This window comes from Emiliania huxleyi (assembly GCF_000372725.1).
Source record: "Emiliania huxleyi CCMP1516 unplaced genomic scaffold EMIHUscaffold_336, whole genome shotgun sequence".
Lineage (NCBI taxonomy): Eukaryota > Haptophyta > Isochrysidales > Noelaerhabdaceae > Emiliania > Emiliania huxleyi.
Window position 1 is genome coordinate 8,913 of NW_005199470.1, and position 25,506 is coordinate 34,418.

The 25,506-nt window shown below is 63.5% G+C and overlaps 10 protein-coding genes across 10 annotated transcripts in view; 7 read left to right on the forward strand and 3 right to left on the reverse strand.

Moving 5' to 3' along the window:
- EMIHUDRAFT_241592 (hypothetical protein) overlaps positions 1-458 on the forward strand; it is a gene marked incomplete at both ends in the record, with an annotated part of 3,044 nt that extends 2,586 nt beyond the window's left edge. Inside the window, one exon of the mRNA XM_005773498.1 lies at positions 287-458. Coding sequence (XP_005773555.1) covers positions 287-458 — 172 coding nt within the window. The remainder of the gene's footprint in view (positions 1-286) is intronic.
- A 1,138-nt stretch (positions 459-1,596) lies between these two features.
- On the forward strand, positions 1,597-1,806 carry EMIHUDRAFT_59231 (hypothetical protein; the record flags this gene model as incomplete). The annotated part of the gene is made up of 1 exon (XM_005773499.1): positions 1,597-1,806. A coding segment is annotated over one exon (210 nt), but the record flags the coding sequence as incomplete, so codon positions are not given.
- A 3,072-nt stretch (positions 1,807-4,878) lies between these two features.
- EMIHUDRAFT_241594 (mitochondrial carrier protein) lies at positions 4,879-6,167 on the forward strand (the record flags this gene model as incomplete). Its single annotated transcript, XM_005773500.1, has 4 exons — positions 4,879-5,038; positions 5,175-5,320; positions 5,889-5,954; positions 6,150-6,167. The coding sequence occupies 4 exons, from the start codon at positions 4,879-4,881 to the stop codon at positions 6,165-6,167; spliced, it is 390 nt and encodes a 129-aa protein (XP_005773557.1).
- Positions 6,168-8,610: 2,443 nt separating this feature from the next.
- EMIHUDRAFT_241596 (hypothetical protein) lies at positions 8,611-9,300 on the reverse strand (the record flags this gene model as incomplete). Its single annotated transcript, XM_005773501.1, has 2 exons — positions 8,611-8,996; positions 9,165-9,300. 2 exons carry the CDS (start codon positions 9,298-9,300, stop codon positions 8,611-8,613), a joined length of 522 nt encoding a protein of 173 aa, XP_005773558.1.
- Positions 9,301-11,789: 2,489 nt separating this feature from the next.
- EMIHUDRAFT_469871 (hypothetical protein) lies at positions 11,790-15,794 on the forward strand (the record flags this gene model as incomplete). Its single annotated transcript, XM_005773502.1, has 11 exons — positions 11,790-12,381; positions 12,691-12,752; positions 13,017-13,166; positions 13,237-13,269; positions 13,341-13,439; positions 13,551-13,622; positions 13,871-13,954; positions 14,027-14,098; positions 15,006-15,254; positions 15,403-15,483; positions 15,561-15,794. The coding sequence occupies 11 exons, from the start codon at positions 11,790-11,792 to the stop codon at positions 15,648-15,650; spliced, it is 1,584 nt and encodes a 527-aa protein (XP_005773559.1). The 3' UTR covers positions 15,651-15,794.
- An 836-nt stretch (positions 15,795-16,630) lies between these two features.
- EMIHUDRAFT_444577 (hypothetical protein) lies at positions 16,631-18,292 on the reverse strand. Its single transcript, XM_005773503.1, has 3 exons — positions 17,659-18,292; positions 17,293-17,362; positions 16,631-17,144 (listed from the first exon to the last, which is right to left on the reverse strand). The coding sequence occupies exons 1-3, from the start codon at positions 18,254-18,256 to the stop codon at positions 16,871-16,873; spliced, it is 942 nt and encodes a 313-aa protein (XP_005773560.1). The 5' UTR covers positions 18,257-18,292; the 3' UTR covers positions 16,631-16,870.
- A 695-nt stretch (positions 18,293-18,987) lies between these two features.
- On the forward strand, positions 18,988-19,396 carry EMIHUDRAFT_315921 (hypothetical protein; the record flags this gene model as incomplete). Its single annotated transcript, XM_005773504.1, has 2 exons — positions 18,988-19,102; positions 19,146-19,396. 2 exons carry the CDS (start codon positions 18,988-18,990, stop codon positions 19,394-19,396), a joined length of 366 nt encoding a protein of 121 aa, XP_005773561.1.
- Positions 19,397-21,419: 2,023 nt separating this feature from the next.
- Positions 21,420-22,623, forward strand: EMIHUDRAFT_315922 (hypothetical protein; the record flags this gene model as incomplete). Its single annotated transcript, XM_005773505.1, has 2 exons — positions 21,420-22,093; positions 22,167-22,623. The coding sequence occupies 2 exons, from the start codon at positions 21,420-21,422 to the stop codon at positions 22,621-22,623; spliced, it is 1,131 nt and encodes a 376-aa protein (XP_005773562.1).
- Positions 22,624-22,722: 99 nt separating this feature from the next.
- On the reverse strand, positions 22,723-23,737 carry EMIHUDRAFT_241601 (hypothetical protein; the record flags this gene model as incomplete). Its single annotated transcript, XM_005773506.1, has 3 exons — positions 22,723-22,818; positions 22,981-23,481; positions 23,564-23,737. 3 exons carry the CDS (start codon positions 23,735-23,737, stop codon positions 22,723-22,725), a joined length of 771 nt encoding a protein of 256 aa, XP_005773563.1.
- Positions 23,738-24,439: 702 nt separating this feature from the next.
- The window catches only part of EMIHUDRAFT_458462 (hypothetical protein), a gene marked incomplete at both ends in the record, with an annotated part of 1,843 nt that continues 776 nt past the window's right edge, over positions 24,440-25,506 (forward strand). The window contains 4 exons of the mRNA XM_005773507.1: positions 24,440-24,504; positions 24,579-24,747; positions 24,847-25,125; positions 25,170-25,404. Of these exons, the coding sequence (XP_005773564.1) occupies positions 24,440-24,504; positions 24,579-24,747; positions 24,847-25,125; positions 25,170-25,404 (748 nt within the window). The remainder of the gene's footprint in view (positions 24,505-24,578; positions 24,748-24,846; positions 25,126-25,169; positions 25,405-25,506) is intronic.

Genomic DNA, 25,506 nt, shown 5'->3' on the forward strand with positions numbered 1-25,506 from the left:
AACGAAGGAAAGCTCGGCCAGCCCGCCAAGGGGGAACCCCCCGACTCCGACCCCCCACCACCGCGGCCCTCGTAGTCGCATCGACGGCCGCCGCCCTCACACCCGCCGCCGCAGCCGCCGCCCTAGTCGCCACCCTAGCCGCCGCCCGCCTTCCCCGCTGCGTCTTCCGCGCAGCACAGACCCGATGCCCCGCCCTCTCCACACCCTCTAGCACTTACGCAGGGAGCGGCTCGGGACTCTGCCCCGCGACGGCCTTCGAAGTCGCGCCTTCCCCCGCCTCGGGCAGGCGCGTGACGGCGGCCAACCCCAAGGAGCCCGTGTGCGAGTGCACAAAGGAGAGCGCCACGTTCAGCGAGGCATGGAAGGCCAAGGCGCCGGCCGCGCCGTCGGAAGCGCCTCCCACTTTTGTTCTGGCGGGCGCGTCTCCCACATGGCGCGTCTCCCACATGCGTCTGTAGGTTGTGGCCGATACGGGCGATCACTACCTCCAGCCGCCCGCCCCGCCCCCGGGGGCGCTTGCCGGCCAACCCACGTGGTTCCACGCCAAGCCGACGCGCTCAAAGCTGAGCATCCCTGGAGTGGCGCACTGACCGCCGCACGAGAGAAGCGTCACTAAGAGGGGAGGAGAGAAAGCAGCCGCAAAACGCCGTGTGCGGTAAGCACGTGACCACGTTTGTGCGGGGCAGTGTTTGCTTAGAGGCAGGTAGGTAGGTAGAAAGGTGAAGAACAGCCAGGCTCGGACTGGACACCAACAAGAGGCACAAAACGATCACAAAACACATAAAAAGAATTCTGCGCGTAGGTGAAGCTCCTCTCGGCGACATCAAGTAGGCATGCATGTCGTGCGAGCGTACGAGCGCATGCACCAGCGCATGCTGAGGCAGGCCAACGATAACGATTCACGGTTCGTCGACGACCCCGCGATGGTCATGGGGGTCATGGCATCACAGGGTCAGGATCTGTTCAATATGACAGTCAAAGCAGAGAACGACGTCACCTTCACGACCTTTTGCAGCATCAATCCTATGGAACTCGCCGCCATCGCGAGCCGCGCGAGGATGAGCGGGGGTAGCATGACCGTCGCGAGGAACACAGTGCGCATCGGTCCACTCCGCTTTGAACTCGACGCCGAAGCGTCCTACAAGGAACGGCGCGTCTTCCACGCCGCGCCTTGAACACGGGTTCGCTTTCTCACACCAGCTCCACTGGGCGTACAACTTCCTCAATACGCAGTACGTGTGCTTCGCCAACAACCTCCGGGAAGACGACTCGTTGCCTGCAGCCGACAACATGCACATGCAGAGGGCGGCGGCGGAGGCGCTGCGGAATGCCAATGCGCTGCTGGCGGAGGAGGAGGCGGAGAAGAAGGAGAAGGAGAAGGAGAAGGAGAAGAAGAAGGGCAAGAAGAAGAAGGGGAAGGGTGGCAGAGGAGGCGCTGGGCCGTCTCAAGAGCCCGAGGATGAGGCAGCGCTGGTGGCGGCGGAGGAGGCGGAGTTGGCGGCGGCGCTCAAGGAGAGCGCGAGGCTGGTGGAGAAGAGGGGGGCGCCTGACGAGCAAGCATTGTCCTCTTTGCCTGCAGAGAGGCCGCTATCGGTAGAAGAGGAGGAGCCGCCGGCCGACTTCATCTGCCCGATCACGACCGAGGTCATGAGAAACCCGGTAATGGCGGCGGACGGGCATGCTTACGAGCGGTCGGCGATCGAGCGCTGGCTCGCGACCAAGTCGACGAGCCCGATGACGGGCGAGGAGCTCCAGCACACTTGCCTCGCCGATCATCACATGCTCCGCCGAATGATTCGAGAGTGGGGAGACGCGCTCGGCTCGGCACGATCGTAGTTTAATAAAATGACTTTTAGCTCTTTGCCCGCAATGCACCTAGAGCTACCGTACTAGCCTAGACCTTCCCCCGGGTTCCCAGACCACCCAAACACGTCTAAGACCCCACCGCTGTGTCAAAATAGGGGGTGGGAGTTTGTGTGTGTGTGTGTGTGGGGGGGGGGGGCTGACATCAAGCGTCGTCCTCAACCTTTGAGATGATCAGATACGCTTCACAAACATCTGATTCTGAATTGGGTCTTGTCGGATGCCACTCGACTGAGACCACGTCTCAGTTACGGAATCAACATGCCTGACCAATTCGTCAATTTCTGCAGGCGTGCTGTTGTCTTCCTCTTTGTTGCAGCTGCCTTCTCGAGTGTCACTCCTCCCATCGTCATCGACACTGCTGCTCTCATCGTCATCGGGGCTGCTATCTTCGTCGCGGTCTTCGACTGCCATCTGCCTCGACCATGCTTGCCCTTGCATGGCTACCTTTTCTTCTAAGTCACTTAAGTAAAAAAACGTACGCGCTTGGTACTTCAGTGCCGCCAGCAAAATGCAATCTGTGATGTCGCCGCCTCTCGCATACATTTTGGCTGTTTGCATACACTCTTGCTTGAATACCTGCAATAGGGCAAATGCTGTCACCTCTGTTTCGTTGAAGGAATCAGCTTCGTCGAGATTCCTTGGCTTGCAGAGCGCGCGGTGATCACACACGACTCTCGTTAACGTTATACACCGCGGTCCGCGTTTTCACGTACACACCCACAGAACTCAACTCTTTCCAGATCTCGCGCTGGACGTCGGTCGGGACGCCCAGCATGTCGAGGCTGGCGCTGCACGTTTGCCGGGAGCTGCCCCAACACAATGTAGTCGATAGAATTCACGGCGGCGGGCAATTCTTAAAATACAAACCTCTCTCACAGCACACTGGCACGACAAGGGCGCGGACTGGCGCGGACTGGCACACACACCGGTAGGTAGGTAGGTAGGTAGAAAGGTGAAGAACAGCCAGGCTCGGACTGGACACCAACGCGGTATGGGTGGACGCTAGACAGATGATGACGGCACGCACGAGCGACACACAGACACAAACAGGCTCACAAGACACACAGCCAGCGGGCTGCCACACACCCTGAGTTGGCGTACACATAACTCAAGGCCATATCCTCCCTGTCGCCCCCCCCAGCACTCCACGGTGCCAAGAGAAACAAACAAGGGCACAACGACACAACAGACGACAGGAAGTGACATGCGAGGCTAGAGCAGGCTTGCTCTACCTCCAGCAATCTCTCCGGCCGGCGAGGCACGGACGAGACCGTGTGTGGGGTCTAAGTGAGGTGTCTATGGACGCTCTCCTCACGGGCTAGCTGCCTACGGCTAGCCCTGTCTCGCACTCACAGGCAGTGACAATTCAATGGGTGAGTGTTTGCGAGCAGAGGCGCGTGGGCTAAATCTAGGCCGCACGTCGTGGCACTATGACGAAGTAGACGTGCGGCCGCAGCGCGCCCGCCGCAGGCTCGGCGGTGCGCGCGTGTTAGCGACAAAGTTGCGGGTGGAGCCATGCCCGACTTTTCGAAGGTGAGGCCTCTGCGACGAGTGCCAGCCGCGCTGCGGAGCCACGCCCTTCGAGCCGCGTCCCGTCGGCACTGTCCCCGAGTGGTCCCGCCTTGGCGGCACACACTCTCGACCAGGACAGTCCAGCCTCCGGGAACGTGTCGCGCGCCGGCGACGGTTGCGGCGTGGTGGTTTCGAGTACGACGCGAAGATGGCACGACCACCGCCCTGCATTGCAGACCGGGCAAGGAGGGTCCTGCTCCCGTTCCGCGAGGAACAGGAGGTCTCCCCCCCTCCCCCGGCCTGAGCAGCGGCGGGTGGAAGGCAGCCCCTTGAGTCGAGGGCGGCGCGACCATTGCGCCGACTCAAAGACCAGCTAGCTGGCCCGTTCAGTACAGATGGTCTCGCCGCCCCGCTCCGCCCCGCCCGCCGCCGCGCCGCGCCGCCGCCTCGCGCAGCCGCCGCGCCGCGCCCCGCCCGATGATTAATAATTAAGATTACCCGGAATACGGTACGCAATTAAGGAATTAATAAGTGAATTAATCAATTAAGTGAGCGCCCTCGCGTCACCTATGACTCGACCAGTGTGAAGGTGAAGAGATGTCACGAGCGTGCGTGCAGCTGGCCCGGGGGGGAGAGAGAGAGAGAGAGAGAGAGAGAGAGAGAGAGAGAGAGAGAGAGAGAGAGAGAGAGAGAGAGATAGAGAGAGAGAGAGAGAGAGAGAGAGAGAGAGAGAGAGAGAGAGAGGGAGAGGGAGAGAGAGAGAGAGAGAGAGAGAGAGAGAGAGAGAGAGAGAGAGAGAGAGAGAGAGAGAGAGAGAGAGAGAGAGAGAGCCGAGAGAGAGAGAGAGCAGAGAGAGAGAGAGCAGAGAGAGAGAGATTGAAAATGGCGACAACAGTGCCGAGCAGCAGCAGCAGCACGCCCACGGCCCGAGCCATAGCGAGGAGACGGAACGGCCGAGCCGACAACGGAGGCAGCGAGCAAAAAGGCAGCGCGGCGCGGCTCGCGCGCCGCGTGCGCCAAGCAGCCGAGGCTGCCGAGGAGGCCGAGGAGGCCGAGGAGGCCGAGGAGGCCGAGGAGGCCCCCCCCTCCCCCCCGGCGACTCGAACCGGAAGCCAGTCGACGCACGAACGGAACGCTCGCACATCACCGGATATGTCAACTCGCAGCAGCGAGGCAGCAGCTCATATACAGTGGACTTTACTCAAAGCAGCGCAGAAGCGCTCGCAGAGCGGTGCGCAGCGCCGCGCACGCCACGCCGCGGGCGGTCGGACGAGCGCAGCGTACGTCGGCCGCGAGCCGCGTCGCCAGCCGTCTCGCGAGATAGCGGCGCCACCACGTGCGCGCAGCAGCCGCCGCGGCAGAGACGAGCCGCGGCAACAACGAAGGCGCTCTCACCACCGGAGCCGCAGATAAAGAATTCGTCGGGGGGTTGAAAGCTAGCTCGGCGACATCACGGCGCAGTTCATCTATCCCTTTGATAGCCTCGACATAGCCTCGACGATGCCTGTTCTCAACACCTTCCGCACGGAAAACACGACCGTATTCACGGGTGCGCAGGTCGTTGCGGCACCGCCAAAACAGGAGGCAAAATCCGTCCTCACTGCGGCCAAACCCTTCCTCACCGGCTCGATCGCGGGCTGCTTTTCGACGTGCTGCATTCGTGCGTGCCGCCCAAAAAGCACTCCCACATCCCTCGTGCCGCCCAGAAGCACATTGCCTCGTGTCGCCCAGAAGCGCCCACATTGCCTAACAGGAGCACAACCCACGTCACGCCTCCACCCCTCCGCCCCACGCAGAGCCGATGGACATGATCAAGGTGCGGATTCAGCTGAATGCGGCCTCCGGCGCCGCCGCCTCGCCCGTCGGCATCGCCTCCAAGATGATCGCCGAGGAGGGCGTCGCCTCGCTCTACGCAGGCCTATCTGCTGGGCTCACCCGCCAAGTCGTCTACACCGGCAGCAGGAGCGCTTCACCCGCCCCACCCCCCGCCTCTCCTCCTCCTCCGCCCCACCCCGGCCCTCCCCGCCTCTCCTCTCCTCCTCCTCCGCCCCACCTCCACCTCCCGCCTCTCCTCGCCTCCTCCGCCCCACCCCTCCACCTCCCGCCTCATTCCTCTCCCGCCTCTCCTTTCCTATCCTCCGCCCCACCCTGCCTGCCGCCCCGCCCCGCCCCGCCCCCCCGCCGCCAGGCTCGGCTTGTATGACGTCTTTACCGACAAGGCCAAGGAAGCAAACGGCGGCAAGCCGTTGCCGCTCCACCAGACGGCGCCCGCATCTCCCACATCTCCCCACATCTCCCCACATCTCCCCACATCTCCCCACATCTCCCATGGTCTCCCCGTATCTCCACTAGCGCTGTGCGCCTAGAAATCGGAAGACGTATCTTCTTGTACTCCAGCTGGGTCCCGAGAGGACGCGAACTCCGCCGCACTCGACCGCATCCCGCTGTCTTCATCCCGCTGTCTTCACAGCACTCGTGCCCCTCGTCTCCACGCGGTGCTGTGAGGACAGGCGCTGTGCGCGCTCGCGGCGGGCGGCATCGCTGCGGTGGTGGGCAACCCAGCCGACCTCTCCCTCGTGCGCATGCAGGCGGCGCCCCGTCGCACATTCACACTCACACACACGCACACGCACGCACACACACACACACACACACACACACACACACACACACACACACACACACACACACACACACACACACACACACACACACACACACACACACACACACACACACACACACACTCCTACCTCCCCAGAAATCCCGAGGAGGCGCACAGCGCCTAGATATGTCTTGTGCTGCTGTGTGCTGCACACGCCCTGCGAGCGGGGCGGGGTGCGCACTGACCCTCTGTGTTCGTGTGCGTCGCCCATCTCTCCCTGGAGATGACTGCTCTATTTATTTATTAGCAGAAAAAAAAATCTACCACCTCAGCTCGCACCGCCCGTGCGGACTATAAGAGCTGTAGCTTCACGGCGGCGGCGGCGCTGGCAGCCGCTTCCGAGCGCTCCTGAGCAATCTGTCGCTGGATGCCCTCCGCGCGGCGCTGAATAGTAGGAAAGAACTCCCAAAAGGCCTCGCCGTAGTCTAGCAGCAGCTGCTCGCCCGCCTGCAGCGGCTTGACGTTGTCCAGCAGTATGACGAGCTGCCCGTCGACATAGCACTCGACGACGCGCACGTTCGCCTCGGCAGGCGGGTCGCGGCCTCGGTAGTCGTTGATGAGTGCCGCGCAGTTGCGTTGGGCCGACGCGTCGACGGTCAGCTTCTTGCCCAGATCGCCGTGCGTTGGGTCCATCGTGTAAAGGTGGCCCGTCTCGTTCGCCACGTCTCTGATCACCTCCTCCTCGAACTCGGCCATTGTCTTGACAGTGCCCTTGTAGATGAGCAGCGCGTCGAGCAGCGCGTGCGGATCCAGCTGGCGTGCGGCGAAGGCGCCAAATGCGAGTCCGCTCGCCCCAACGGCCTTTCGCACTGGGTCGTTCGCGTCGCGAATGGCGCACGGCACAATGGCGCTGTCAGCGTCGCCGAGCGCGCCCTGTCCCGCCAGCCATGCGCGAATCCGGGACAACTGCCGATCGATGCGCGCAACCACCTCCTGTGACCACCCCGCCTCGGGCGGCGAAGGCGGCGGCACGCAGAGCGTTTCCTCCTCGCGGCTCTGCTTCACGAGAGGCGCCCGTTTGTTGCAGCGGAGCAGCACCTCGCGCGCAGCCGGCGTGATGTTGTGCCGCAGGCCGAGCCGGTACTGGCACAAGTACTGCAGCAGATCCGCAGTGTGAAGCTGCTCCAGAGGGAGAGGCGCCGCGCCTGCCGCGGGCTCGAGGTCGTGCGGGTGGTCCCTCGAGCCGAGCCGCGCGCGCTTGCGCTGCCCCCCGCTATCGTCGTCGTCGTCGGCAGCCGGCGCGTTGTGCTCCTGGCTGAGCTCTGCCGCTCGGCGCCGCATCTCCGCCTGCAATCGCGCCACCTGCGCCTGCAGCTGCGCAAGCTCCTCCGCGCTCTTCGCTGCGACCGATCGTGTCAATTCGGCGAGCATAGCCGTCGGTGGCGGAAAAGCATATCGAAGCGCCTCCTCGGAAGCCATCGCATGGCCGTCCGCCGCGTCATGTAGGCGACGGAGAAGCGCTCGATGAAGGCGCGGCCCCATCGCCCTATATCTGCTCCTCCGCGCCTCGGAGCTCTCGGCGATGGCAGGCCACAAGAATTCTACCGTGTAGTGCCGAACTTAAGGTAAGGTAGCTTGAGTTAGGTTAGGTGCTTTGCACTGAGTTAGCAGCAGTTCGGCACCGGGGATTTCTTTTTTGGTACCGGCGACGTCTCGGCCCTCGCTGCGCGGACCGTGGTACGACGAGGGTGCGGCGAGTGAGGAGGAGGAGGAGGGGGAGGAGAAGTAGGGCATCTAGTAGCGTAGGCACTCGTACTCGAGCGTAGGTGCTCGTAGCGTAGGAGGGAGATGCCTCAGAGTGGTGCGGGCCGCGTGGCCCGTGTGCCGGTCCGGCTGGACTGAGAGGTGGGTAGCAGGAGTTAGGCACATTAGAACAGGAGTTCGGAAGAGGAAAAAGGGCTCCCTAACTCAAGCTACCTTACCTTAAGTTCGGCACTAGACGGTACCAGCGCCCCTCTCACAGCAGACTGGCTCGGTGGCGGCGTGCCGTCCTCCCATCCCTCCCTTGGGTGCACTTGGAGCACTTGGAGTGCAGTTGGCAGCCTCACATCCAGGGCCGGGGAGCTCAGAAGCGCACCCAGCGGGCCGGATGATCGGGATCGGGTTGCGGGCAAGAAAGCCCTAGCCCCGGGGGTGCGCGTTCGCAGGGCAAGGGCCTTAAAGTAAACACAGTTCTCCGAGAGGGCTCCGTGTACCGGGTTTCCCCTTAACTGCAGAACGCCCCCTCTACTCGGAGCTAGTGGACACGGACACTACGACACCACCCGTCACGTACACACACGACTGTCTAACGTGGGTTGTCCGTTTTTTTCTTTCTTTTTCTGGCTCGGACTGGCGCTACAAATGGCACAGCAGGCGACGGCCCCTTACGGGTTGGGCTAGACATGCGCTGATTGGCTTCTCTAAAAAAAGAATTTTACAAGCCAAGCTCCCAACCGGCGGCATCGGTCCGATCGCCGATCGATGATCCGCGGAGAAAAAGAGTTTTACAACAAAACTCCCTCGCAGAACACTGGGCACGGGACTGGCGCGCACTGGCACTAACACAGGTACACCACGGGAGCCGCCTAAGCGACTCCTGCGAGGGTGGCGAGGCACTTAGCTCCGTGCACCCGCCCACCCCCGCCACAGGCAAGCTCATTCACAACCTGCTCTGCGATTGCCGTGTGAAGAACGACTGAGATACGCTGCTTCTGCAGCCCCAGCCAATTCTTGGTGGTCCAAGTCACCTCATCGAGGTACTGGGCCCGCGTCAGCTTGTTCTGTAGCACGTTCGCCGCCTTCCGGAGGATCTCACGGACCCCCCTCCCGAACCCGCCGAACGACTCGAACAGCAGCAGCTGCACGTCGACGTCCTTGTCCTCCCTGGCGTAGCGATAGTCCCCGCCGTAGGACGGTATGCGGCGGTCGCCGCCCACCACCCTGCCCCCCCTGGTATGCCAGCGCCCGGTCCCTTGCCCTCTCTCGCCCTTGCTCTTCCTCTCCCCCTCCATGCCGCCCCCCCCGTACCCCTCCCCCCCCCTCCCCCCCTCCCCCTCCTCGCGGTAGGGCCCATGCCCAATGACGATGTTCCGGTAGAATGATTCAGTGTTGCCGAAAGCGACAAAAGCGCCCTTCCGACCGTGCTCCCCGCTGCTGCTGAGAGGACAGACGACCTTGACGTCTCCGCAACAGTGCCTGCCGTCCTTGCCAATGTTGTCCGCATCCACGTCGGGTTGTTTGTTGTAACTCTGACCGAGGTGGGCTTTTGGCTCCATTCGCACAGCGGTGCCCCATAAAAAAAGAAACCCGTTGACCAAGTGCAACTCTGTTCTCTCCAAGTCGAGCGCGTCTGTTCCTGTCGTCCATCAACATGGTGGCCGTCTTCGCAAACCAAGAATTTTACAACAAAACTCCAAAATGCGCCTGCGGGCGGACCCTCACAGATCACAGATCACAAAACTCCCTCGCAAACCAAGTTGAAGAATGTGGCGTGGATATGAAGATGTTTGCTCTGGCTATCAGATCCAAGTCGCGCGCGAGCTCCGCCTCGATGCCGCCGTCGGTCCACGGTGGGGAGAGCGACGTCTGGAGGGGAGCAAGCCGGGGCGCGGAGGCCAGCCCTGAAGACTGAGGTCCTCACACACAGTGGAGGAGTCCTCACCAGGTCCTCACGCCTAGCCTCATGCAGGAGAGGTCCTCGCAAGCAGGAGAGGTCCTCAAGCAGGAGAGGTCTCCTCACTTGGAGTTATGGGACTGGCGCGCACTGGTACGCACCTCGGCGCTCCCTCGGGAAAAAAATCCCATAGACTAACAACTTGTGCCTGTGTTATGATATCTTGGGAGGAGGTGCGTCGATGGTCGAAGTGATTCGTTTTCTTGGGAGCGGTTGTTTTGTTTAGGACTACCCGCTGCCGCCGCTGCAAGGCGCCTCGCCGGCCATTCGGATGTCCCTCGACTTTGCTTGGCCCCTCCCGCCTCCCGCATGGCCAGCTTCGCCCCCTGAATGACACCTCCCGCCGCCCGCTTGAGAGTCCCACCGGCTCAACGGTCTAACTAACCCTTCCGTTCCGCGGAGTAGGGGAGGAGGAGGTGCAGCCCATGCAGCTCACCGACTCGCTCGGAAGCGAGCTGTGCGGCACGTTTGGTTACATCCTGCCAAATAACCACAAGGGGCTCCACCAGGTGACGCTGCCGAGAGACCCCAGATTGGCACCCATGCCTCTCTGGACAGGGTGGCCCGCCACAACGGATCTTCGTCATCACACGCATGCCCCTCGAGAACGGACCAACACCCTCCGAAGGCGGAACCCTTTGCGGCACGCAGGACGTCGAGGACGGAACGGGTATCGCAATGGTTCTCAGTGCATTCGCGTGCGGCGCAGGTCAAACGCTCTTCAAACTGTACGCTAGGCGATCGCAGACGCGGAGAGAGGAGCACACGAGCGACAGGACCTTCTTAGCAGGGCACATGAAGCTGCGATTGCGCGGCGGAGGTGAACAGCCCCAGTTTCAGACTCCGCTGGAGGTTGGCGCGACCATTGTTGCTATCGGGGCTATTGTCAAGGCAATCAAAGACGCCGTGATTGCTTTCTTCAGCCTGCCCGTCCCCTTTATCGCGATGAGAGTCTACTTCTTCCTGCACGGGGTCGTGCTTGACGTATATCTTCTAAACATCCTGCCTCTGTTTGACGAGGAGACGTCAGACAGTAAACGCGCGGATATGACACCCTGGGCCTTTGGAGGCTATCACCCAACGATGCCGCCAATTCCAAACCTCGCGCCTGCACATCGAAGGTTCATGGCGGAAAATCTGATGTATGCGCTCGCGCGGGCAGCTCCATTCTTCTTCTACACGAGCGTGCCTGCAATGGCCGTCTGCGTTGGTTCGCACACCGTCGAGGCCATCACGATAGCGTGGGAAGTACGTAGGTTTGAGGGCCCGCCCACCTGCCTGGTCGCGCAAACCTTGATGGCCGTCTTCTCGACGGGTGTCTTCCTCACAACCTACCACAACCCTGGGCGCGTCATACCTGGACCTGGGACGCCTGGGCCCTTCTTCTTTATGGCGAGCTGCGTCGGACTCAACTGGCTGCTCTGGCTCTCGACGTTGGGAATCTTGGCCTCGCGCTGGCAAGCAGGCGAGCAGCCTGCATCGCCGCCGTCGACGAAGAAGAAGTAGCGAAGCCGCGCGCTTCCCCGATGCTACTTTACCACTCCACGGCTCTTCCCTGCTCCGTGATCTAGATCGCGCTGCCGTCAGTATTTTTTGCGGTGTGGTTGTGGGGCTTGAGTTTCAAGCTTTTTTCCATGCGTGCACTGATTTGTTCTATCTCCCCTAACGCGCTACGGCTACGCGCTACGGCCTACGCCTACGCGCTACGGCGTATTCCGCCTAGAGGCTACGGAGAGTAACGCGGGGCGGTGTGCTCGTGTGGATTCGACTCTCGTGTCAGAGACTGTGTGCCCCCCCGATCGTGCCCACCTCTACTGAGTATGAGGACGACGGCACCTTTTGAGGGTCCGCCGCCTCCTGCCTGTGCCTCTTTTGGTCCTGTGAGAGATTTGTTGGTTCGCTCCAATCTGCTCCAATGAAGGCGTCACTAACGAACGAATCTACGAATCTAAGAACCGCCGGAGCCTGAAAAGAATTCCCCCCCAAAAGAAAAAAAATGTGTGACTCAGCTCTCTCGCTCCGCGGTGCTGAGTTGTGCGCCCCGCTCCAGTGCACGCTCTCACACCGGCCATGACACGAAACGCACTCGCGATGACGATCGCTGCACTCGCAACCGTTTCCGCGGCGTTCGAGTGTGACGGCCGAGCGCTCCCGGGTGCCTACCTCAATGACGACTATTGCGACTGTGCTGATGGCAGCGACGAGGCAGCGACAGGGGCTTGCGCCGACACAATTTATGTGTGCCGGAACCTGCCGCACAAGCCCAAGCAGATTTTTTCCTCCCGGGTGAACGACGGGGTGTGCGACTGCTGCGACGGCTCCGACGAGGCCAACTCCACCGACTGCCCCAACGGCTGCATCGCCCTCGCGACGGAAGCGTTTGGCGCCCTCTCGCGCGGATGCCTTCGGCGCGCTGAGCTAGCCATCGCTGCAGCCAAGGCGGCGAGCAGCGACGCAGAGCGGCTGTCGGCGGCGCGCGCGCAGCTCGCGACGGCAACGCCAACGATCGACGCTCTGCACGACGCCAAGGCGGCGGCGGAAGCGGACGAGGCTTCAAAGCGCGACGGGAGGGCTGCCAGGCTTGCAGCGGGGGAGGTGGATACGTCTCTGGGCGTGGAGCGGCTCGACGCGGGGATGACGCTGCGCGCGCTCGTGCGAGTCGCGCTGTGGGGGGGCGTCGAGGGTGTGTGCACCCTAGATGCAGGGGAAAGTATTCCCTGCATTCCGACCAGCGCTCGAGAGGACACGTGCTCAACAGTACTCGGCTGCGTTCAGCTGCAGTCACTGTGCCCATGGACCTCTCATTCACGCGCTGCTCCAGAACACGGGGCATCCCGAGGCCCCGCGTTCACGCCCGATGCCGCGCTGGGGCATCCCCGACGCTGGTGTATCCTGAGGCAGTATTCTGAGGCAGGCTCGAGCGCTGCGCTGCGATCCTGCGCCACCTTTGGTGTGTGCTCACGCCCCGACACGGGCGGCGTCACGACGGTAGGCGTGGACCGGATGTACGATTTGCTCGTGGAGCGGCCTGGGCTCGAGGAGGCGGCGGAGGAGGTGGACTCTGCGGACTTGCTTGAGGCGGCGTCTAGATGCATATCTCACCCGAGATCAGGTCGAGATCCGGTCGAGACCAGGTCGAGATCCGGTCGAGATCAGGTCGAGATCGCCCTGGTCGAAGCGTATGGCCGCGCCACTATACCACAACCTACACAGTACCCGAACCCATACTCGGGTGGCCGCTGCGCACCCACACACGCGGAGCAGAGTTAGCGGAGAGGCCGACCCCGCGCCCTGACGGGGCGGCAGCTGCGCGGGCAGGTCGCGATGAAAGCGCGCGACGAGGCGGCGGCGGAGAAGGGGCAGTCGGCGGGCGGCGGCGGCGGCGGCGGAGTCTGCGACGCCGCAGGGGCATGTGGTCATGCCCGTGAACATGAGGCCGCGCTTCTGCAGCTGCTCGAGCCGTTGCCGGTCGGCGCCGGGGGGTGGCGGCGGCGGCGGCCCGTTTTCCGTTCTCTGAGGGGCGCACGCCTTTGTTTAGGAGGACGGCGGCGCCTTGAGAGCCGTACTACGAGCACTCCACGCGGGGCTTGCGCCGGCGCGACGTCTTTCTTTTTGTGGGCATTTCTTTTCTTTTTTCTGTAGGTGCTCCACGCGGAGCTTGGCGCCGGCGCGACGTCGGCGCTCGCGCAGGCGGCGCGAGAGCTGCTGGCAGAGACTGAGAGTCCGCTCGACGACGCGGCGGTGCGTCGCTTGCCTCCGAGATCACTCGAGATGACTACCCGAGATCACTCGAGATCTACCCGAGAGGACCCGAGAGGACCCGAGAGGACCCGAGAGATGACCCGAGACTAGGTCGCCGCGGCGCTCGAGCTGCTCGAGCCGTTTCGGCACGACGAGGCGGAGGCGGCGCGGGCAGCGCACAAGGCCGCATCACAGCTGTAGCCACCAATCTGTAGCCACCGCAGCCGTAGCCACCACATAGCTGTAGCCACCGCAGCCGTAGCCACCGCAGCCGTAGCCACCAATCTGTAGCCACCGCAGCCGTAGCCACCGCTTGCTGGTGGCACCGCCCTCACCTCCTCTCCTCACGCTCCTCGCTGCGCTTCCCTCCTCGCTGCGCGCCCCCCCTCCCCACACCTGCTCCTCCTCACGTTTCCCCCGCCCCCTCCTAGGCTGCCGTGGAGGCCGTGCAAGAGGCGAGCGAGGCGGAGCGGCAGCTGGCGCCCAAGGAGGCGATTGCAGCATCTGGCGGGTGCGGCGGCAGCCTCGAGCTACGTGCGGCGCTCGAGATTGCCCGAGATCAGCCGAGGCTGCCCGAGGCTAGGTACGGTGCCGGGCTTGAGTGGCGGCAGCTGCACGGGCGATGCTTCGAGGCAGAGGACCGGGGGTATACCTACAAGGCGAGATTGCGCGAGACTGCGCGAGATTGCACGGGGTTCACCTACAAGGCGAGATTGCGCGAGATTGCGCGAGATTGCGCGAGACTGCACGGGGTTCACCTACAAGGCGAGATTGCGCGAGACTGCGCGAGATTGCACGGGGTTCACCTACAAGGCGAGATTGCGCGAGACTGCGCGAGATTGCACGGGGTTCACCTACAAGGCGAGATTGCGCGAGATTGCGCGAGATTGCGCGAGACTGCACGGGGTTCACCTACAAGGCGAGATTGCGCGAGACTGCGCGAGATTGCACGGGGTTCACCTACAAGGCGAGATTGCGCGAGATTGCGCGAGATTGCGCGAGACTGCACGGGGTTCACCTACAAGGCGAGATTGCGCCAGATTGCGCGAGATTGCGCGGGGTTCACCTACAAGGCGAGATTGCGCGAGATTGCGCGAGATTGCACGGGGTTCACCTACAAGGCGAGATTGCGCGAGATTGCGCGAGATTGCACGGGGTTGACCTACAAGGCGAGATTGCGCGAGACTGCACGGGGTTCACCAACAAGGCGAGATTGCGCGAGATTGCGCGAGATTGCACGGGGTTCACATACAAGGCGAGATTGCACGAGATTGCGCGAGACTGCACGGGGTTGACCTACAAGGCGAGATTGCGCGAGATTGCGCGAGATTGCACCAGATTGCACCAGATTGCACCAGATTGCCTCCACCTCCAAGGCGCGCGCTTCCCCCGGACGTCCTCTCCCCCTCGCACCCCCAGCACACTCTCTGCATGGCGCGCACGCGTCCGCTCTGCTCGGAGCCCACACGTTCGCCGGAGTCGCCCGAGATTGCACGAGATTGCACGAGCCGCTCGCGTAGCATAGCGTGGCGCAGCGACGGCAAGTGCGCCGCGGCGGTCCTGCAGGCGTGCCCCTTCCAAGAGATGCGGCAGGGCAGCCCGGGTGGCCGCGCGTCGCGGCAGCAGACACTTCTCGGCAACTTCACGCGCTGGGAGCCAGTCTCTGGCGAGCGGGCGTCGCAGCTGGCGCGGGCGGGCCGCACGCCAAGCGAGCTCGGCACGATGCGGTTCGAGGGCGGCGCGGCGTGTGGCGGCGGAGCCCTGCGGCGCGCAACTCTGTACTTCGAGTGTGGCGAGCAGGACGCGCTGCTGGAGGTGACCGACGTGCACTTGTGCACTTGTGGCCTTGCACTTTGAATGCCGTGCTAGCTCCTGTCGCCTAGACGTGGAGTCGCGAGGGACTAGCCTGGCCCTTGCCCCACCACGTTTGTATGTGTGGAGGAGTCTACCTTGCCTGGCCTAGGTCACCGAGCCCGAGACGTGCGTGTACGAGGCGTGGATGTCGACGCCGCTGGCTTGCTCGCTGGCCCTGCTGCGCGAGAAGGCTTGCCGCGCTCGCGGGAGCCGCCGTCCATAGCTGCCGAGCATAGCCTTCAGCATTCGGGGTGCGACGTACTGTAGGTTGCCACGCTCGAGGAGGCGTCCGCTGCGGCCAGCCTTGAGTTCCGGCCGAGCGATGAGCTGCGCGCGCTGCTCGCCGCGCCGGAGTAGGCTTGGGACGAGGGAGCGAGAGGGACGTTTCCGCTCGTCAGCAGTGTGTGCGGCGCTGTTAGTGTGTGTGATCTCCTGGATGAGGGAGTCAAAAGGGGCACGGCGTACGGCTTTAGACATTAGAGCCAAAAGCGAAGGAAGCCTCTCTAGCGGCACAACCACAAGCGGCTCGTTGTGCGAGTATATGGGACACGATGTCTCAATATGAGAGGTTTTGACTCCTACCGGCTCCTGACGCTATCCCTGGCAGCTCTAATGACCAGGATCAGTAGTGTTGTGATAGAGGGTGCCCATACTAGCGCAGGAGCTGCCACACTCGCCCGGACCGTCCCCTTCTGGGGCCGGTTCCGCAGCCCGCGAGAGCCAACTCAGCGGGGCCGTGCCGCGGGTGCCTACTGCCGAGTGCCACAAACACTGCGCCGTCCCGCCATCACCTACAGGCTGTCTTGTGTGATGGTTGGGATGTCCAAACGCCACCATCTTGGCTCTTGCGACCTCAAACCCGCGAGCTGTATGGTGGTCCTGACGTCGACAGACGCCCGATGACCACGGTGAAGCTGAGCCGTAACGAGTCGACAAGTCTCGTCTGAGCCCGTGGCGGTCGCCGGCTGAGTCGCTTTGCACGGGCCGGTACCTCAGGCGTCACCTCCGCAGCCTCAGGTCTCACACTCCATCACCGCCGCCCGGACGCCGTCGGTGGCACGCTCGGCGGCGACTTTGTTGCAGCCCCACAGCGAGCGCGGCGTCGAGCCCATTCGGTCTGGTCGGTTCGCGGCACTCCCTGGGTGCCAGGGAGTGCCGCCGACACGCGAGCGGTGCTTCCTGGCAGCGCGCGCCAGCTGTGGGGCTGCAACAAACTCGAGACACGCTTTTTGGGACATTTTCGACGCTTTTGTCCCATATACTCGCACAACATGCCAAGCGGGCGCGCGCGCACACACCGCAAAAGATCTCAAAGCGGACGAGGGACGATGATCAAAGAGAGCACACACCTCAGAGCTCAGTCCTTACATGCATAGTACGTAGCTCACTCACACTTCCGAGGAGTTCGCTCCTCCCCGTGACCCCCCTAGAGCTCTAATGCTAAAGCCGTATCGCGATCGAAAGCTAACGCAAGCAAGCTCGAGCAAGCAACCTCTACTATCGACTGGCCGCGACTCTACATCTGGTAATGAACGATCGCCGTTGCCCACACACACGCGCTTTTGCCCTCCACAGCATTATGTCGGAGAGTCGCGCGCCTCACGCGCTGGCGGCTCCGAGAACGACAAAGAGCGGGAAAGGACAGTCGGCCAAGCCGCCGCGGCCGTCGGCCAACGGCGCTCAGCAGATCTTGCAGTGGCAAGTGTCGTGCATCTTGTTGGTGCCGTTAAAGTGCATCTCGCCGAGGTGGGGGTGGCGAAAGATGCGGGGTCCGACGCGGCCCCAGATCGGGTAGACGTCGTTGCACGCGGGGAGCACGCCGAGGCAGCACATGCACTCGCCCGTCTTGATCTGTCGCCCGGGAAGCGCGGTGGGGGTGAGGGCGGGAGGGGCGCGGGAGGGGGCGGGGGAGGCGGGGGGCGGGGGCGGGGGCGGGGGCGGGGGCGGGGGCGGGGGATAAGGCGGGGACGAAATCCGTGAGCGGGGGCGGGGGGCGGACCTCTTCCCGGCGAGAGGGCCTCGGAACTGCTCACAGCCCGGGAAGCAGCCGGCACACATCGGTGAGGAACCTGCGGCAAGAGATCTTTGGGAAAGAGGGTCGGTCGGCTCCTCTTTCTTTGTTGGGGGCCCTGTGGGCATCCTACTGTAGTAGCGATCTGCCTGCGTGCGTGTATGAACTCACTAACTAGAGCTCGCACTAGAGGCCGTCCTCGCATTCGCCTTCCTGGTACCCAGTGCTGCCTTCTGACTGTCGTCGCTGTCTCTCCCTTGTCGACTGTCTGTGTATTGTGTGCGTCTTGGGCTCGGGGTTGTCCTTTTGCGTGAAGCGGGGGGAGAGAGCGGCCCGAGAGGCGCGCGAGGGCGTCGCACCAGCATCCGGCGACTTGGAAGGCGTCGATGTACTCAGGGTCGCTGCGGTCGATGCACATCTCCGGCGGGCCATCGTGGTACACGTGGTGCACCTCGGTCTGCGGCGCCGGCGGGTACTGCGGCTGCGGCGGGTACTGCATCTGCGCCGGCGCGTACTGCTGCGCGGGCGCGTACTGCTGGGGCGCGCCCGCAAAGCCCTGCGCCACCGCGGGCTGCGCGACGACCGGCTGCGCCACCGCGGGCGGAGGCGCGGCCGGCACCTCAAAGGTGAACGACTGGCCCTCCACCAGGCCTGACGGAACCATCACATTCATGAGACCGCCCGGCGTCGCGACCTGCATCATTTGCCCGCCGGCGACACCGGACGGCACCGCCACAGTCAACAGCTGAGGTGCAGGCGCCGCCATCGCCACCGGCGGCGAGCTGCTCGAGCCGCCGCCGCCGCCGCCTCCGCCCGGCGGCGAGACATTAAACGTGTCGCCCGGCCCGAGTCCTTTCGGCACGACCGCATCAAACTGCACCTGAGTTGCCGGATCTATTACCGGGAAGCTGTCCCCGGCAGATGCGCCGGCGGGCACGGAGACTTGCAGCATACACGAAGAGCGACGGCAGGACACAGGACACCCTGGTTGCGGCGATCGCTCCAGCCGTCGTACTCGACAACCCGGGGACCCAGACACCTTGGTCGGGGTCCTCTTGGGTGGGGGTAGGGTGTATGAGCACAATTGTATCTCCAGTCCGAGCCAGACTGTTCTTCACACAAAAACACAACCCCGGACCCAAGACGCACAAGCTCAGACAGACAGTCGAGAAAGGGATACACAGCAACGACAGTCAGAAGACTGTTCTTCACCTTTCTACCTAACCTAACCTGTGTGTCTGTGTGTCGCCCAGCGTGCCGTCATCTCCTCTCTCGCGTCCACCCGTACCGCGTGGGCAAGGAAACGCAATATGGGGCCCGGCAGGAGCGTGCGCTCTGCCTGTGGGGGGTGCCTGTGGCGTCGCCAAGCTGCAAGCAAGGCCCGCGAGCGACGTCGATCGAGTCGATGCTGCCTCTACTCGCTTAGTGTGGGTAAACCATAAAAGTAGGTTTGAATTCGTCCACGTAAGGCTTGGTGAGTGGTTGGGGTGGCCTCAGGCATCCCCAAGGGAGCCTCTGCGGTGCCACATAAGCAGCTTAGTGATTGTCGAGACTTTAAAGTATTCGTTTGAAGATCTCGCAAACAAGACAGACGGTACTATGGTCACCAGTAAACCATAATTCGACTTTGAGGGATCATATCTCAAAAATCCGGGAGAGAGCATAGCCTTATTGTTGCATATTATGCCACATAAGGTCAAACTCGACCCCACAAGCATCAAGAACCCGATGCTCCGGCTCGACTGTGCCGGCACACTGCCTCCTCGCGCCAGCTGCTCGCAGGCCGTCGCGGCCCGTGGTGCACCAGAGAGAGAGGTCGACACGTTGCCCCCGCCGGCGAGTCCGCGCGGCTCGGGCCGGCCAGAAGGTGTGTGGTGGCGGCACCGTGGCAGGATTGCGGAGAAGAGCTCGCCGAACGCGAGCAGCAGATGGCCAAAGTGTGCCAGCGCGAGAGCCTCGCGAGCGGGCGCAGAAGGAGCTCGCCGTGACACGATGCCGGGCGGTGGTGGTGCTCTGGCGGCTGTGCACAGTGGGCAAGGTCAGGCTGCAGCAGGGCAGCACGATGGTAGTGCCCTGCTGCAGCCTGGCCTGACATGCACAGGGCGAACAGAGGCGGTACTATCGTCCGGCGCTCGTCACCGAATCTGGGCGAACTTCGACCGCCGCCACAGCTCACCACGAGCACGCAGCGACAAAATGTTGACTGTACGGAAGTTGAGGCTGGTCGAGAGGAAAAGGCTGCCGTGCGAGCAAGCAGCAGGCCGGCTCGGCGTGGACTGCCGCGGCGACTTTTATGGGCTTCTCTGTTCATAGTACCGTATACGGTACTATGGTTTACCCACACTAAGCGAGTACCTACGCCGCCGCGATGGCCGGCGGGGCGAACTGCTCATGCATGGGAGTGGATGTGGTATCAATGTGGAGTCCGGCGGCGGCGTCAACCGTCATGCGTCTTGGCCTTTACACGCTTTTCTCTGCAAAGGCTATCTATATTCTTTGCATCATATTCTCTCTGGGCCCTCTATATTCTCGAGAATATTCTCGAATATTGAGAATATTTTGACCTCGCGTAGATCGACGGAGACCAAAAGTCGCTCCAAACCCGCTCAGAACCTCCAAAACTTAAAGATTTCAGTCGGCATCGACCCGAAACCTACTGTTGAGGGGGGAATAGCTGTTTCGAGCTCTCTCGTCAAGACCGTATTAGACGCCGCACAGCGGCAACGTCAAGAATATTCAAGAATATCTTTGGACTCGAGGTCTACTAAGGTCAAGGGCTGCGGAAAGCTCGTATATTCTTGAGGGAAAAGCCGGCCGGGGCATCTGTATTCTCGAGAATATTCTCGAATATGGAAGTGCGCGGGACCCTCTATATTCTCAAAGATATTCGAGAATATGGTGTAAAGGCCAACATGCGTCATCGGACATCGCCGAGACGCACAGACAGGAACTTAGCATCCGAGTACTGCGGACGGACTGCCTCCAGCTAGCTTGTTGGACTCGGCCACGGCGGAAGACGGCGTGCATCTCGGTCATGTGGGTCAATCAACCCTGCACAAAGATCGCGGAGCTATCGGGACTGGTATCGCTTCGGGAGGCTGATACGTTGACGTGCGTCCGATGATGCTCGTGCGTCCGTGGGTCCTCTTTTCATTGTTAGAGCCCGCCGCTAATAACTCTCTCGGCGGGGGAGGGGGGGGACGACGACGTTGAGGCTCGTGTGTGGACAAATGCACGGATCACAACCGCCGCTTTTGTTGCTCGAATGCCAAGCGGTTTCTCGAATGCCTGGCGTGCAGCGCCTGACCAGGTACGTAGATAGCAGTGGCTGTGCCAACGCAAGTGCCATGCTCGCATTCTGGCTGCACAAAGCAGTGCTCGGCGCACCACCACGGCGAAGTCCGACGAAGCACACCCTAGTTCCTCCCTGGCTGGTTGACTCCCGTGCCACCGCCAGCGTGGCAAGCTGTGGTGCTGGCATCGGCGACGACGACGTTGCGTCTCTCCTGCGCCCGATTTCGCTCCACGCCCATCGCTACAACAGCTCACGCTGCCTCAGCGACCCGCGCGGTACGGTCGTGCCTCCGCGATCGTGCGCGTGCGGGCTAAAAGGCACGGTGCTGCTGCGGGGCATGGCGCCCGTAGAGTGCTCGCCGCCGTCCGAGTGCCCGTCGCAGCTGCCTCTGCCCTACTTCTCGGTGCTCCCCGACGGCAGCGGAGAGCTGATAGCGATCGGCACGCCTTCGCGGCTACCACTTGCCCACATGGCATTTGAGCTGCTTCCCGCCTCGCACGACTCGCCTTGGGTGCGGCTGCGGCACGTAGCGAGCGGCTCGCTTGTGATGATGCAGCCGCCGGCTGCGGAGGGCGCTTGGACCCTACAGCTACACAATGCGTCAACGCGCTCCGACTGGAGCTCGCAATTCTGCTTCACCCACGTGCGGAGGGGGGGCGGCACGCATCTGTACTCGGCGGCGGCAGGAGGCTACGTCACGCGCCACGGCCGTGTCCTTCTGCGAGGGCACGGCCGCATTTGCCCCCGGCATGCAACCAGACGGCGCGGAGGAAGAACGCACGGCCGTGCCCTCGATGAAGAATACCAGCCCACCAACGCGATGCGAACGTGCCAGCAGCGACAGGGCCCTGGAGAGCGCACTGCGCTCAGTCACCTCGCGCTGCTGCGTGCGCCCCCCGCGGCGTGGAGGATGAACGCGCGGCTCTGCAACTGCCGGCGGCTTCTATCTGCCGCCGCGCGGCACACCGCTACCAACTCGAAGAATGAGGGCGGCGGCGGCGAGGGCGGTGGCGACGGTGGCGGTGACGAGGGCGGCGACGTTGGCGGCGGCGACGTGGGCGGAACACATGTACATGCGGTGCCTGCACGTCCGGCGCCGACCAAGCCTGCAACGGCGCGGCGGATATCGGTGGTCACATTTGCCTCGGACGCCAACAGCGTCTTCTGTGACACGGTGTTCACGGCGGCGTTGCAAGGGCTCGACGTAACCGTCCTCGGCATCGGCGAACCGTACCAGGGCAACTACCAAAAGCTCACTGCCGCACGCGCCCACCTCACCACGCTCGATCCCGACCGCCTTGTTCTTTTCGTCGACGCCTACGACGTGCTGTTCGCCGCAAACGAAGTGGACATCCTCGAGCGCTACGCATCGCTGCACGTGCCGCCCGGTCGCGTCGTCTTTGGAGCAGAGTCAGGCTGCTTCCCCGACTGGATGGCGCCGTTTGGCCGCTCCTTCTGCGAGGGTCGTTTTCCCAAGGCAGGTGGCGAGTACCGGTCGCTCCTACTCTGCGAGGCCAAAAGTCAGCACTGCTGGTGACTTTGTGTAACTCATCGTTATTATTCGTAGGTACATCAACTCGGGCTGCTGGATGGGGAGCGCGGCCGCTGCCTTTGCTCTGCTGACCGACCTGGCCGCCTACACTCCCGGGCGTGGCGTCGATGACCAGCAGGTGGTGTCGCACTACTATGTCCGCGCCGCCAGCAGTCAATTTGTGCTCGACCGCAACGCCACTCTGATCCAGTCCATGCATTTGGTCAGTGAAAAGGATGTCACCGTCGACGCGCAGGCCCCGCGCAATGGGAGTTCGTCCGTCACCAACAAACGCACTCGCTCCCACCCTGTTTTACTCCACTTCAACGGAGGGTCCAAGCCTCTCCATGTGAGATACCGACAGAGCATCCTCCAGGCAGCTGGAAGCGGTTGCTCGAACATTGCCGCACAGGCGTGGGTGACGAGCGGTGACGGCCGCCGGCTCGCACTGAAAGATCTGTGCCCGGCATTCGTCTGCCCAGCCAAAGGCTAGCGCCACCTCCGCTCGGCGTCGACGGCTGCGGCATGCAACGTACTCCGTAGGCTAGCGGTCAGCTGAGGACTGCCAGAGGACTGTGTACGATCGTCTGTGTTACCAATTACCATGCATGGACTGGCCACTGGGTGCTCGGTGGCCGGATGGCGCCCCCCGAATCGCGAATGCCAATGACTTGTTTTTCATTTCAAACTAGAGGAACCACCCAGAGGGCGTAGAGGAGATGTAGATTTCATTTGAGCTGTGTAAGCAAATCGCGCTCTACAAGCGGATCGCCGGTCCACCTCCCACACACCAAGTCTAGAGCCGTACATGGCAGACAACACATCAGCCCCCCCTCTGGCTGCGCACCACCTCGTAGATGTAGCCGACGCTGCCGCCCGTCTCGCGGTTCGGGCCCTCCACCTCGTCGATCAGCGCAAACTCCCCGCAACTGCCATCGCACTCGAGCCACTTGTCCGTCACGACCACCCTGCAGCCGGGCAGGCAGCAGCAGCCGACCAGCTCGGAGAAGTCGGTCAAGGCCCCCCCCTCGCTCGCCCAAGCGGAGCTGTAGCAAAACACGACCGTCGCGTCGTCGAGCGGGCCGCCCTCCCTCATCGCCTGAAGCGCATCGCCGTGCACAAAGTCGCACCGCGGCAGGCTCGCCCGCGCCTGCGCGCGGACCGCCATCATGTGCAGATCGGCGCACGTCTCCACGCCCGCCGCCCGCGCAAGCTCTGGCCACACGCAGGACGCCGCGAGCACAAGGCGGCCGCACCCAGAGCCGACGTCGACGAAAGTCTCGGGCTCGCGGCGGCCGGCCGGTCGCGCGAGGGCGCGGTCGACGAGGGCGCCGAAAAAGGCGAGGTCGAACTGCGGGTGGTGGGGCGCATGGAATCAACCTCTCTGTGTGTATGTGTGGGTCTCGGTCCCACCTTCGCACGCGGCCGCTCACCTCGCCGTACGTCAAATGCCCGTTGTCCGGCTCAGCACTGAGCGTGGAGCGCCACACCATGCTCTCTCCCAGCTGTGCGCGCCGGCCTACCATCATCCGGTCCGAGTACGAGTCGACGTACGCGGACGAGAGCAAATTGCTTGCGCTCTGGAGCCGCTGCGACAGCGTCAGCATGCTTTGTCGGCGAATCGGCGGGAGGACGTGGGACCGGCTCCACCCAACGGGGATCACGCTTAGCCGGCTGGGTTCCGGCTCCTAGCCAGATAGGGGGTCTGCTCCACCTTCCTAACTAACTAATATGCAATAGGTAGGTAGGTCCGGTTTTGACCGCCCCAGAGGGCCCCGCAATAGTATACCCCCTCTTTTCGTCTTTTTTCGCGTCGCTACGCGGCCTGGGGATAGGTAGGTAGGTAGGGCGTTTTGGCGCGACTCAGTGGGGACAGACCCCCTATCAGCCGGAACCCAGTGGCCGTTCGCCGGGGCTTACATTTCTTCTTTTGGTTTCGGTTGTTCATCCCCGAGGGCGCCAACGCAGCTCAACACGCCGACCCGCCTCCCTTCGACGCTGGGCGGCGAACGTGCCGTGAGCGGTGTGCATGCCCGCGCGCCCCGCTCGCCGTCGCGCCCGCTCGCCAGCACGGGGTCGTGCGAGGCCCGAGCCTGCACGCCAGCAGTCCGAGCGCTCTCCCGAGGAGGTTGACTCCCTCCTGGCTGCGCGCCCGTGGCTCCGCCGCCGTGCACTGGCCTCCGTTGCCGGGGCTGGGCTCTGCGGTGGTTTGGGAGTGGCGGCAGTGGTGTGGGAGTCTCGCGCCCTCGGCGCCGCCTGCGCAGGCTCCTTCGCCACCGCCGCGCTCGCCGCTCTCTCCTCCGCGGAAGATGGAAGCGATGCGGTGGCAGGGGCTCGGCCTGCCGCTGGCGCGCCGGCGCCGGATGCCGACCCGGTCGACACGAGCCTGGTTTGCTGCCTCTGCTTCGAGCTGCTCTACGAGCCCGTGACCCTCGCTTGCCAGCACAGCACCTGCAAGGAGTGCCTGCGCAACCTGCTCCGGGCTGCGGAGGACGACGAGGACCTGCGCTGCCCGACGTGCCGGTCGGAGATCGACGAGGCCTTTGCGAGCAGCGTCATGTCCGCGGGCTGCCGGCACAACACCACGCTGCAGAGCCAGTGCGAGAGCCGCCACCCGGTCGAGTTTGCTCTCCGCCGCCGCCACGCGCCGCCGCCGCCGCCGCCGCCGCGCCACAGTCTGTGGCTGCACGCGCCAGGGCTCGCCGCCGTCGCGGAGAGGCCGTCTTGGCTGGCGGCGGTCTCCGCCTCGCTGTGCGTGCTGCTGCAGCTGCAGGCCCTCGCCCTGCCACACTTGCTCGGCGACGAGGCGCTAAGGGCGGCGGGCTCTCTGCACGGCGAGGCGGGGTGGAGGACCAGTGCTGCCATCTTCCTGCACACGAGCTGGGCGAGCCTTCTGATGGGGATGGACCTTGCCGCCCTGCTGCTGACCGTCCACCTCGGCCTCTACCCGGCGGCGATGCGGATCGAGATGCAGGCCTGGTCCCACACCTCCAGAGTACCGAATCCGGCGTGGGTTCAGTCCCGTGGGTGGTGTGGTAGGCCGGCGTGCCGTGGCTGCGCGGCTCGGCCACCTGCTGCGGCGTCGCCGCCGTCGCCGCCGCTCGCGCCTTCGTCTGGGCGGGAGGCCGGCTGGAGGCGTTCCTTCCCGCCGCGGCTCTCGCGGCTGCCGTCGGGCTCCACCACGCCGTCGGCCTCCGCCTCCGCCTCTTTGACCCGGCCATAGGACCGCAAGTGGCGCTCTGCCTCGCCTCGAGCCTGCTCTGCTGCTCGGTCGCTCTCCCAGAGCCACAAGCCGCCCCGTCCTCCCGCCCTTCCCCCGAGTCCTCACCCGAGTCCCCTAGCCCCCCCCGACTCCCCCCCTCCCCGCCGACGCGCG